The sequence below is a fragment of the Physeter macrocephalus genome, chromosome 3, assembly GCF_002837175.3.
Source record: "Physeter macrocephalus isolate SW-GA chromosome 3, ASM283717v5, whole genome shotgun sequence".
Taxonomy (NCBI): Eukaryota; Metazoa; Chordata; class Mammalia; order Artiodactyla; family Physeteridae; genus Physeter; species Physeter macrocephalus.
Genome location: NC_041216.1, coordinates 16,213,625 through 16,227,082, shown reverse-complemented (window position 1 = coordinate 16,227,082; position 13,458 = coordinate 16,213,625). Strand labels below are relative to the sequence as shown.

Genomic DNA, 13,458 nt, shown 5'->3' with positions numbered 1-13,458 from the left:
TATCACCTCACACCGGTTAGAATGGGCATCATCAGAAAATCTACAAGCATCAAATGCTGGAGAGTGTGTGGAGAAAAGTGAAGCCTCTTGCACTGTTGGTGGGAATGTAAATTGATACAGCCACTGTGGAGAACAGTACGGATGTTCCTTAAAAAACTAAAAATAGAATTACCATATGACCCAGCAATCCCACTACTGGGCATATACCCAGAGAAAACCATAATTCAAAAAGACACATGCACCCCAATGTTCATTGTAGCACTATTTACAATACCCAGGTCATGGAAGCAACACAAATGCCCATCGACAGACGAATGGATAAAGAAGATGTGGTACATATATACAATGGAATATTACTCAGCCATAAAAAGGAACGAAATTGGGTCATTTGTAGAGACGTGGATGTATCTAGAGACTGTCATACAGAGTGAAGTATGTCAGAAAGAGAAAACAGATATCATATATTAACGCATATATGTGGAACCTAGAAAAATGGTACAGATGAACTGGTTTGCAGGGCAGAAATAGACACAGATGTAGAGAACAAACGTATGGACACCAAGAGGGGAAAGTGGAGGGGAGGGGGGGTGCAATGAATTGGGAGATTGGGATTGATATATATACACTAATATGTATAAAATGGATAACTAATGAGAACCTGTCATATAAAAAAATAAAATTCTAAAAAAAAAAAAATTGTTCTTAAAGTTCCCCAAATGAAATATGGTTAAAGTGACCTATTTTCATACACAATAAAGCTTGTTTTGAATTAAGAATAGTGAGTGTTTTGGAAACGCTATAATACAAGTAAGAAGTAAATGTAACATTGCAATGGCACAGATAAGACAGAAACAATTGAAGTTAAATATTTCATCACGTGATTCAGGGACTAAATAAATATAAAGAAGGTAAAAATCAAGGATCTTAGAGTCCAGATCTAATCAACATCTCAGAGTCTTACAGCAGGACTATTAGCAGAGCACAGCATTGGGAAACTGAATATTTAACCGGTGACATAAGTCAGCAAATGCTTTCTCAATGGACCAGATATTTGAGGCTTTGCAGGCCTTGCGATCTCTATCTCAACTCTGCAATTGTAGCTTGAAAGCAGCCAGAGACAATGCATAAATGAATGGGCACAACTGTGTTCCAGTCAAACTTTACTTATACAAACAGGCAGCTGGTCTACCCCTTAAATAGGACATCAAGTTTGCCAAATCACAATAGAGCTGAGATTGGGCATGACACAAATACCACTTTTCCCCCTTAGAGGCAAACATACCCAGAAATATAGGATCCAAAACCAAAATACCTGGGTTCAAATCCCACCTCTGCCACTTCCCAGCAGTTTGATCTCGGGAAGTTACTTTTTATTAAGTGGCAAATATTAGAAAACATTAATTAGAATCAACAGGGTGGCTCCTTATCTCACTTTCTGCTGCTTTAACTGCCCTTTTCAGTTCTCTCTTGATCTACTATTCATCTAAACCTTCCCTGAATGCCTGCAAAGCTCTGTGTTGACAGCTAAGGAGGACACAAAGATGAGAGGCCCAACCCTGGCCTCCATCAGATACTGGAAAAGGCCTGGGGTTGGTAGGCTTTCCAGAAAAAAATCTTTTGCAGAATGCAAATGAAGCATTGGGGTCTACGCTGGGTATCCTTCACCTAAGCAGACAGGGCTATGAACTTCTCTGATGGTGTCACCTTTGGTCATATGAAAAGTGCCAAGCATCAAACACTGCTAACTCAAGGCCAGAAGCCCTTCAAGGTACTGCTTAAATGCAAACTTAGAAAACACACAAGAGTAGAGAAGGCACGGCACATTGGTTGGCTAGATCAAAAGTGATGATGGAGTAATCATCTGTGGACACACACCTATTTCGGATGGCTGTTCCCAACTCACCAACCAAATCACGATGGGGCCCCAGATCCTGGGAGTTCCAGTTCCAAGACACAGGACAGATAGCCTCCCCATTGATGCTCAGCCACTCCCCAACGGCAAGAAGCCTTTCTTGGAAGATGCGAGCAATCAGTCCATCTTTAGTTGGTCCAATGTTGAGAAGATAGTTGCCTCCCAAACTTACTGTCTGAATCAGTTCCGAAATGATTCGAGATTCACTTGTGATGTCGCCCATTGCCGTGTCGTGACAATAGCCCCAGGACAGCTTGTCTATTGAGGTGCACATCTCCCACTTGTGATCTGGCAAGGTCTCTGGCTTGATTGTGTCTTGACAGTTGTAGTATCCTCCATGGCGACAGTAAATGACCCCAGAGGTCATTTTCTATAACCACATCCTTAACTGGCCTATCATTGTAGAGCCAAGCAAGAAAATTTGTAGAATTCCAATAAGTATCAGGACATTCCCACTCTCCATCAGACCAAATCAAGTCAGGTTTGTACCTGTTTACGGCTTGTAAGTAACAAGAGGCAGGATTCAGATACAAATCTGCCAGATGCCAAATCCTCTTCAGGGTCCGGCAGACCAGGTTGAGCTTCTTCAAGGTCCTGCTAACAAGGTCATATAGCTTTGGAATTGTTTTTGCACGGACAAAATGCTGTTTGTTTGTTTGTTTGTTTGTTTGTTTTTGCGTTACGCGGGCCTCTCGCTCTTGTGGCCTCTCCTGTTGCGGAGCACAGGCTCCGGACGCGCAGGCTCCACGGCATGTGGGATCTTCCCGGACCGGGGCACGAACCCGTGTCCCCTGCATCGGCAGGTGGGCCCTCGACCACTGCGCCACCAGGGAAGCCCCAAAATGCTGTGTTTTGAAGCCATTTTTCTTATCACATAGGTAGAGAGGATGGAACCATTCTAAGAGTGGGTGATAGAGTCCATAGTGTATGTTCCTCTTTCGGATGGCTGTTCCCAACTCACCAACCAAATCACGATGGGGCCCCAGATCCTGGGAGTTCCAGTTCCAAGACACAGGACTTGGCCAGTTTGTGAAGCCTTCATGATGCTTTGTTGTCAGGACTACATACCTGTGGACATTGAAACCATATGAACAAAGGAAGTGGGCAGTGGGCCACCGGCACGAACTTACCTGGTATGCCTGAGGCTTTTAAAGTGGTTGGGAGAACCTGACTACAGGAAATGTATGGTTGACCCTTGAACAATGTGGGGGTGAGGGGTGCCAACCCCCTGTGCAGAAGAAAATCCATGTATAACTCTTGACTCCCCGAAAACTTAACTACTAATAGTCTACTCTTGACTGGAAGCTTTACTAATAACATAAATGATTGATTAATGCCCATTCTGGGGGACTTCCCTGGCAGTCCGGTGATTAAGACTCTGCGCTTCCAATGCAGGGGGCACAGGTTCGATCCCTGGTCGGGGAACTAAGATCCTGCATGCCATGCAGTGTGGACAAAAACAAACAAACAAACAAAAAACCCCACCCATTTTGTAGGTTATATGTATTATGTACTGTAGTAATACAATAATGTAAGCTAGAGAAAAGGTTTTTAAGAAAATCATAAAATACATTCATAGTACTGTATTGTATTTATTGATACCATAAGTTTACATTGTCTGTTTACAAGATGAACCACCTGTCAGTACCTACATCAATATTCTTACATGATACAGAACACTGCAGATGTTATAATTATTACTAAAACTAGATATAAAAAGTAAAAAGCTAATGTGAAAAAGAAATTCATATTCATTTGCAGGTATAACGATTGGTGCATGGATAATAGAAGCAGCAATATGATTGCTTTACAGTAGCCTAGTGTAATCAATATGATTGCTTCATGGTAGCCTAGCCGATACACTAATGAATGAATCATTGTAAAATTTTTATGGCATATGGTATTATAATCCTATTCATAACACAGTATTAGAAACATTGTTACATTTTAAAAAAAACCACTTGCCTGTGATACACAGTTTATCCAATTATGAGGGGGTAGAGGGGAGGGCATACTGTATGGTAATGTAATTCTTTGAAAGCAAAGTTTTAAAACAGTAAGAAAACTGATACATTGGTAATTTTTTATTGTGTCACTTACCTTATGCTTATGTAAGGATTGGCTATTCACTTCCATACAATCTTGCATATGATGTTCTACGTGATGAATACTCAGGCAATGATGACGATGATGATGACATAACGTTTCATACAGTTCTTGCCGTCCAGTTCTTAGGTTTGCACATGAAGACACTTACACACACACACAGCAGATACGTTTATTAACTGTATGGCATAATGACTATTCACTGTTCACTAAGTGGAAGTGGATCGTCATAAAGGTCTTCATGGTGAGTAGGTTGAAGAGGAAGAGGAAGAGGAGGGGTGGGTCTTGCTGTCTCGGGGTGGCACAGGCAGAAGAGGTGGACGGGGAGGCAGGAGAGGCAGGAATTCAGTGTAACATTATGGAAATACTTCGCAATTTCTGTCTGCCTTTTCTGCTTTTACATTTCTCTAAAAATGCTTCTACATGATACCAATCCTTCTTCCACTATTTGCTTTTTTTGTTTGTTTGTATTTTTTGGCTGCACTGCTTGACATGTGGGATCTTAGTTTTCAGACCAGGGATCAAACCTGTGCTCCCTGGGGCTTCCCTGGTGGCGCAGTGGTTGAGGGTCCACCTGCCGATGCAGGGGACATGGGTTCGTGACCCGGTCCGGGAGGATCCCACATGCCGCGGAGCAGCTGGGCCTGCGAGCCATGGCCGCTGAGCCTGCACGTCCGGAGCCTGTGCTCCGCAACGGGAGAGACCGCGGTGGTGAGAGGCCCACGTACCGAAAACAACAACAACAACAACAAAAAACCTGTGCTCCGTGCATTTGTAGGGGTAACCACGGGACCACCAGGGAAGTCCTCACTGTTTGCTTTAGTTTCAGTGCTCATATCATAGAAGGGTCCATGTGGTAAAAGAAGTCAAAAGCTGTCTTGAGTAATCAGAATCCTTCTGCCAGATTGTCTAATGTCAATCTGTCTTCTGGCACTGCTTCTTCTACATCTCCTTCCTCTGCACTTGTTCAGAAGCACTCATCTCCATCAAGCTATCCTCTGTTAATTCCTCAGGTGTGATGTTTATTAGCTCCTGAATTTCTCCAAGATCCACATCTTGAAACCCTTCACCCCGCATCTTTTTTTTTTTTTTTTTTTGGCTGCATTGGGTCCTTGTTGCTGCGCACGGGCTTTTCTCTAGTTGCGGGGAGCGGGGGCTACTCTTCGTTGCGGCGCGCAGGCTTCTCATCGAGGTGGCTTCTCTTGTTGTAGAGCACAGGCCCCAGGTGCACGGCCTTCAGTAGTTGTAGCACACGGGCTCAGTAGATGTGGCGCGTGGCCTCAGTTGCTCCGCAGCATGTGGGATCTTCCCGGACCAGGGCTCGATCCCGTGTCCCCTGCATTGGCAGGTGGATTCTTAACCATTGTGCCACCAGGAAAGCCCTCCCCGCTCCCCATCTTTTTTGCCATATCTACATCTCTTTCACGATTTCCTTGACTGGCTCTGTTACAAATCCTGTGAAGTCATGCAAAATATCTGGACACAGTTTTCTCCAGCAGGAATTTACTGTTTGGGGCTTGACGGCTTTCACAGCTTTTTCTATAACAATGGTATCTTCAATGCTGTAATCCTTCCAGACTTTCATGATGTTCTCTATATTGGGGTTCTCTGCCATAGGATTGACAATCCTTTTCATACAGTACCATGTGTAATGAGCCTTAAAGGTCCTTATGACCCCCAAAGATCTAGAGGTTGAATTAGAGATGTTGTGTCTGGGGGCAAGTAGACCACTTTGATGCTTTTGGTGTTGAACTCTTGGGGTTCTAGGTTGCCAGGGGCATTTTCCAATATTAAAAGAACTTTAAAAGGCAGTCCCTTACTGGCAAGGTACTTCCTGACCTCAGGAACAAAGCACTGATGGAACTAATCCAGAAAAAGTGTTCTCGTTGTCCAGGCCTTCTTGTTCTACAACCAAAAGACTGGCAGTTGGTGTTTATCTTTTCCCTTCAAGGCTCGTGGGTTAGCAGCTTTATAGAAAAGGACAGTCCTGATCATAAAGCCGATTGCATTTGCACCAAACAGTAGAATTAGCCTGTCCCTTCCTGCCTTAAATCCTGGTGCTTGCTTCTCCTCCTTACTAATAAATGTTCTTCATGGCATTTCCACGCCCCTAGGATAGGGCACTTTCATCTGTATCAAAAACCTGTTCAGGCAGATATCCTTTCTCCTCAATGATTTTCTCAGTGGCATCTGGGAACTCACCTCTTGGTCAGCAGAAATTGCTTTGCCTGTTACCGTGACATTTTAAAAGCCAAACCTCTTAAATTATCAAACCATCCTTTGCTGGCAGTAAATTCTCCACCTTTAGATCCTTCACCTTCCTTTTGCTTTAAGTTATCATGTAACGACTTGGCTTTTTCTCGAATCATATTAGAGTCTTTAGGTATGCCTTTCTTATAGCAATCCTGCACCCACATCAAAGCTGCATTTTCAATATGAGATAAAAAGGTACTATGCAAGAAGTGCAAGGTTCTTCACACCTCCTGGCATCCTGGCATAGTTGCAGTGACAGCTTCATGGGTTTTCTTTGTTGTTGTTGTTGTTGTTTTTTAACATTAATTCATTTATGTTGGAATGGCGGGTAACCACAGCTGCAGACTTCAATCTACGATACATATCAAGCACTTCAACTTTTTCTTGTAATGTTGAATTTTCTCTGTTTTGGGGGATCACTACTGGCATCACTAGGGGCGCTTTGTGTGGGTCCCATGGTATTATTCAAGGTTTATGACATTGCACTAAACAAGATGAAAAATACATGAGAACACGAGAGATCACTTTTTACTGCAATAGGCAATTTACTGGAGGGATAAGTGCTCATGAGAAGATGATGAGTGTCACGTGGCATTTTGAGTGGATACTCACAACACTTGAGCTCACCATGACACCAACAGGAGGTGGCTACAAAATTATGACAGTAGCACAGTATGTACTACAGTTAATTTTACGCAGTTATGATTTAATACTGCATCTTTACGTTTCTTTACATTTCTGTGAGTGGCACCATGTATGGTCTGAAAGTGTGTGTGTAAGTTTTGATAAATTTTAACTTTTTACAATAGATTTGTATATATTTTATGGTAGTAAATGATAAAATAGACTAGTGTCTATATATTTTATGCATTCATGACATACCTAACTTTTTCTTAATTTTTGATATTTCTGTGAGTTTTCCAAATTGTCGCAAATCTCCAAAAATTTTTCCAGTATACTTATTGGAAAAAATCTGCATATAAGTGGATCCATGCAGTTTAAACCCATGTTGTTCAAGGGTCAGCTGTACTTGTATGAGTGACTGTATTAGTGACACCCAGGGAGTTGCTTCAGTCACAACACCCCTTGGGTATTGCTCCAGGAATGAAAGCAAACTCAGGGAAGCCACAGTCCTTAGTTCCCAAACAAGCAGGAGACTTGGAAAGATGGAAGGAATAGGTAAGGGAAAATATGTACACTTTGGCTTTCCAGTTCTTCAACCCTTCTGTGTATCGATGATTAGTTTTTTTTTTAAAACCCTTTGCCTTAAAGGAGAAAGAAATCTCTACTGGAAATAGATGATACAAAAGTAAGTTGTTTGTTTTACCAAGCCCATATGAATTGCCTCTCATTCACAGAGGTGACAAAAGGCCAAAAGAAAAGGGGAGAAAAGGCAAGTATTGAAATAACAACCAAATCACTCACCATTTCATTTACTTTTATGGCAGAAAAATAGCTGGTGCTCACATGTGACAATTTAATCACTGGCCGATGTGGAGAGCTCAAGACTTTAAGGTCTAGACAGTATTTCAGGCGCTGTGGATCACAGTCCTCTCTGTGGCATATTCTTCTACTTTTTTTAAAAAAATTTATTTATTTTTGGCTGTGTTGGGTCTTCGTTGCTGCACGCAGGCTTTCTCTAGTCGCGGTAAGCGGGGGCTACTCTTCGTTGTGGTGCGCGGGCTTCTCATTGCGGTGGTTTCTCTTGTTGCGGAGCACGGGCTCTAGGCGCGCGGGCTTCAGTACTTGTAGCACGCGGACTCAGTAGTCGTGGCTCGCAGGCTCTAGAGCACAGGCTCAGTGGTTGTGGCGCACAGGCTTAGTTGCTCCGTGGCATGTGGGATCTTCCCGGATCGGGGCTCAAACCCGTGTCCCCTGCACTGGCAGGAGGATTCTTAACCACTGCGCCGCCAGGGAAGCCCCTCTTCTTCTACTTTTTTAAAACAACCCCTTAAAATGTAAAAATCCTTCTCATCTCAAGAAACTTACCAACATACGCAGAGGACCAATCCCTCTGGCCATGGTTGCAGACCCCTGGTGTGGTGGAAAGAACCTTCACCTTAGAGTCACGGGATTTGGAGTCTAGGACATTAGTTCCCTTCTGTCTGGGCCAGTCATCTTGTCCATAGCAAGGGCATCTTGTCCTGGACAAAGGATGTCTCCCAGATTTTAACTTCTTCATTTGAAAATTATGGATTTCTAAGGCTTCTGGAAGACAGTGAACTCCTCCTTTGTTTATTCAGGGCTTATATTCCCATACACTTAATTGCAAACACTAAATATCAGTTGTAATTTCTATTTAGTACAAGAGAACTTAAAGTCCAAGAGAAACTAAAACCTGAAAGACGGGTGAGGAGACAGAGTAAGGGTGGAAGACTGCCCTAAACCAGGAGCCGGGAAACCTACCTGCCCTCATTCTTACTCTCCTCCAGCCCACTTCCCGCCCAGCAGGCTCAGGGTCATCATTCCTTGACTGAATACCTGCAACATCCTGTCTTCAAGGATGATTCCTTCAGGACCAGCCCCAGCCTTCAACAACCCTGTAAGGCCTTGCCTCTCTCTTCCCAGCCCCAGGGCTCTGCACTTTCAGTTCTCTGAACCATTCACAAGCAAGTTGCAACAGTTCTCAAAACAATTCTGACATTTCTTGAGCACTCTCTACGTGCCAGGCATTGAGAAGAGCAGCTGAAAGAGAATCTGTATTGTTGCCCAAATACACTGCACACCAGAACTCCCTTTCCTCCGGGACATATTAAAACTGAAAGGAGGAACACAATCCCTGTCGACAACCATAGGAGGCGGTAGGGAGGTAAAATGCCTTGTTCAAGTTGGCAGCTGAACTAGGATCAGACTCCATACCACCGGCTTAAAATCCTGGAATCCTGATTGCCTTGTTGACCCGGAAGGGACATTAGGTATCACTTCGCTCAGTCCTCTCAATATTCAGGTGCAGACACTGAGGGTTTTGCAGTCCACCACCAACCGGAAACCTTTATTTCCTTCTAATCCTCAACCAGACGCACCTTCTTAGGATCAGGAGTGCCATATTCAATTCTGCATCCTTCAGGAGGCAAAACAGAGTACCCCCGGTATCTGAAGTCAGACGGACACCTGTGCGACCCGGCAAGTCGCCTAGCCTCCCCCGGCTCGGTTTTCACCTGCCTAAGCCCCCTCCCGGCGCTCGGGTCAGCCCTAGCAGGGGAAGGGGGGCCCCGCCCGCCCCCCGCGGCGGCACTCACTTGGCCCCGGCGGCCTCGAACAGGTTGGCCCAGCTGTCCGGGTGGAAGAAGCGCGCAGTGAATCTTGGCCCGAAGTCGCCATAGGTGAAATTGGGCGGGTAGTTCTCATTCATGAATCTCTCGTACTGTGGCAGCTTTTCGCCTTTCCAGTGCCACCAGAACCACTCACTACCCCAGGCCGGCACCGAAAACACGCCCCAGTGCACAAACACTCCGAATTTGGCCTCGTCGAACCAGGCCGGCAGCGGCCGGGAGTCCAGACTCGGCCAGTCCGCGGTGTAGCGACGCGGAGGGTCGGTGCAGCGCGGAGGGTGGGTGCAACGCGGAGCCCGCACCGCGCCGAGCACCAGCAGCAGCAATAGCCCGGCGCCCACCACCTGCGACTTCATCTCGTGATTTGGCACAGCCGTCTTGGAGCCCCACCGCCGCCACTGAACGCGCAAGTGCGGGGCGCATGGCCCCGCCCGCCCTAACTAATGATTGGCTCGGAAGGAAAAAGGGGTGGGACCGATGATTGAAAACTTTAGAATTCACTGCGGGGTGAAATCGAGGGGGTGTGGAAGGCCCGGTGTGTGCAGAGAACTGGGACTGGTCCATTTTGCCGTTGGCAGCTATGAGGGACTTTTTGAGCTGTAGTATGGAAGAACAAGTCAGGAGGCAGGAATACCAGATGGAAGGGCATTGTAACAGCCCTGGCAGAAATGACGAGGCAGAAGGACTATGGGAAGAAGCATTATAAGGGGAGAGGTGGGAGGAAAGTGGGCGCTGAAAGAAGAAGAACAGGTGTGACCATTTTGCCTGTCTAATATTTTTTGAACTTGCTTTGGGAATTTTGAGGCAATTCAGAGAGCTTAACATCTAGTTGGAAAAACAAGACCCATGCACAGGCTACCACGAAGGAATATTTTTAGAGTAACAGCGTGAGAAAATTGAGAGCCTCAGGCCCAAGGAGTGCCTGTGTGAACCTTGTCTGGCGGGGGGGGGGGGGCCACCAAATTCCTCTACAGTTGGTAGAGGCTGTGCCTGCGCAAACAGGCGGTGAGGCTGTCAGGTGTGGGAAGTCTAATGACTCCCCCGTGGCACAGCTGGTACCTACATATCAGTGAGAACTGCTGCAGGTAAGAGTTGGAAGGAACTTTGGAGACCCTCGACACTATCCCCTTCTTTACTCTTACCATTTTATGGAAGAGGAAACTGAGACCCAGAGAGGAGATTAGAGTTGCCCAAGATCATGCAACTAGTTTGGATCAGAGGTGGGACCAGAACCCAGGTCTCCAGATGCAGAATCTATGTCTCTCAAACGTTGCTTCTCTCTTGCACCCCAGGAGGTGCAGGAGAACCTGTCAAAGGCTGTGTCGACAGAAGGAAGCACTTCCTCATTCTAGGAGTGATAAAGAAACACAGTGGCTGTTGCTGAATGAACAGCCATTTTCTTTATTTTCCGTTACTTCCTCTGCAAGATTATGTTGTAATATCGTCCACAACAGCAAGCCCAGACACCTAACACAAGCAAACAAACAAAACAACAACAACAAAAAGCATTCGTACACATCTTCTAGTGATCAGGGTAATGGTTTTTGATGTTACAGAACTCATCTTGGGGGAGATAAAATAGGACACCATGACCTTCATATCTCCTTAGCCTCATAACCAAAATGTAAATCTGTAGGGGCAGGTGAGAGGCATTGCAATAGGGTGGAAAAACTGGAAGTTGGGAAACCTAGGTTTCTTGCATTGGACACCACCTTGTTGGGTCTCCTTGGGCAAGTCTTGTCCACTCTCTGGTCCCATTTCCTCATCTAAACGATGAGGGCAGTTCTCTGTGATACCTGAGGTCCCCTTTCTCCCTTGCTCTCCCCCTCCATAAACTCTAAGCAGAAATAGAGTGTGATTGTGAAAAGAGAGAGGAAAAAAGTGTGGAAGTGCATTTAATTCAATGATTTTTAAACGCTAGTTTAAAACTCTAGTTTTATTCATTGAACAGATGTTTACTGAGTATCAATTTATGCCAGGCACTTGGGCATTTTCTTTGCTGAAATGAGATAGGACCCCACCAATGAATAAAGAAAGGCATGCCCCAAATTTAAGGAGCCACATATCCACCTTTAAAAAATCGTCCCATTTCTTTGCCTTACCAAAAGATAGGTATTTGGGTTAAAATAAAATTTGATTTTCCAAAATGTAATCTAAAGCTTTTCAGAAGCGGTTCAGTGCCACAGATATTGATCAGCCCCTTGAAGGCTCTATGCTGCTGGGCTTCCCTGGTGGCGCAGTGGTTGAGAGTCCGCCTGCCGATGCAGGGCACACGGGTTCGTGCCCCGGTCCGGGAAGATCCCACATGCCGCGGAGCAGCTAGGCCCATGAGCCATGGCCGCTGAGCCTGCGCCCCGCAACGGGAGAGGCCACAACAGTGAGAGGCCTGCGTACCGCAAAAAAAAAAAAGGAAAACAACCTGATTAAAAATGGTCAGAAGACCTGAATAGACATTCTTCCAAAGAAGACATACACATGGCCATAAGGCACATGAAAAGATGCTCAACATTGCTAATTATTAGAGAAATGCAAATCAAAACCACAATGAGATATCGCCTCACACCAGTCAGGATGACCATCATCAAAAAGAACACAAACAACAAATGTTGGCAAGGATGTGCAGAAAAAGGAACCCTTGTACGCTGATGGTGGGAATGTAAATTGGTGCAACCACTATGGAAAACAGTATGGAGGTTCCTCAGAAAACTAAAAATAGAGCTACCATATGATACAGCAATTCCACTCCTGGGCATATATCCAAAGAAAATGAAAACACTAATTCGAAAAGATACATGAATCCCAATGTTCATAGCAGCATTACTTATGACAGCCAAGATATGGAAGCAACGTAAGTGCCCATCAAGGGATGAATGGATAAAGAGGATGTGATATACATATATATATGTATATATATATATATATATATATATATATATATTTTAGATTCCACATATAAATGATAACATACACTATTTGTGTTTCTCTGTCTGACTTATTTCACTTAGCATAATACCCTCCAGGTCCATCCATATTGTTGTACATGGCAGGAATTTATTCTTTTTTAATGACTGAGTAGTATTCCAATACTACTTGATTTTCTAGAGTCCAGACCTGTGAAAGAATAAATTTCTGTTGTTGTAAGCCACTCAGTTTGTGGAAAATTGTTGCAGGAAGTTTAATATAAAATGAATATAAAATGAAGTATGTTGAGAAATAATGATGAGTTATTATCATAAGTTTGCAGCAATCTGATGTTACAAAAGTCTAATATTATTATTGGACCTGTTAAGTCATATTATCACTTATACTTTATACATATTTATCACTGTTAGACTTATTATTATTGAAGTCATTATTATTTATAGACTTATTTATTATTACTATCTTAATCGAGCAGAATTTGACTGAACTAGGCCAAGAGGTTAGAGGTAAAGAGGCTTAGGAGTCAAACAGAACTGGGTTGAAAACCGCAGCTTTGGGTACATGTTAGCAGTGTGACCTCAGGCAAGTGATTTTGCCTCTCAGAGATTTCCTCATCTGTAAAATGAGGATACCAAACCTTCTTCATCAGGTTACTGTGAAGACTAAGTGAGATCCCTCATTTAAAACCACATAGCCCAGGGCCTGGCACATAGTAAAACCTCAGTAAAAGCCAGCTGACTCTTATGACCGGAGCACATAGTAGTTAATCTCTATCCCACGACCCTGACGATTTCCTTCATTGTACCACCAGTAATCATCTTCTTTCTTTCTTTATTGGCTCTCTTCCCACCAGAATGTAGAATGTGAACCCCATTAGACAGGGGCAGAGTCTCATTTATGGCTGTACATCCAGGACCTAGCACAGAGCCTGGAACATATTTGTGAGATGGGTGGATGAATGAATGAATAGTGAACACCTCGTCTTGTAAGTAT

The 13,458-nt window shown here is 44.3% G+C and overlaps 1 protein-coding gene across 1 annotated transcript in view; it reads right to left on the bottom strand.

Moving 5' to 3' along the window:
- FUCA1 (alpha-L-fucosidase 1) overlaps positions 1–9,940 on the bottom strand; it is a 24,145-nt gene extending 14,205 nt beyond the window's left edge. The window contains exons 1-2 of the mRNA XM_055083643.1: positions 9,511–9,940; positions 2,842–2,980 (exon numbers count right to left, since the gene is read on the bottom strand). Coding sequence (XP_054939618.1) covers positions 2,842–2,980; positions 9,511–9,899 — 528 coding nt within the window. The 5' untranslated portion in view covers positions 9,900–9,940. The remainder of the gene's footprint in view (positions 1–2,841; positions 2,981–9,510) is intronic.
- Between the last annotated feature and the right edge of the window lie 3,518 nt (positions 9,941–13,458).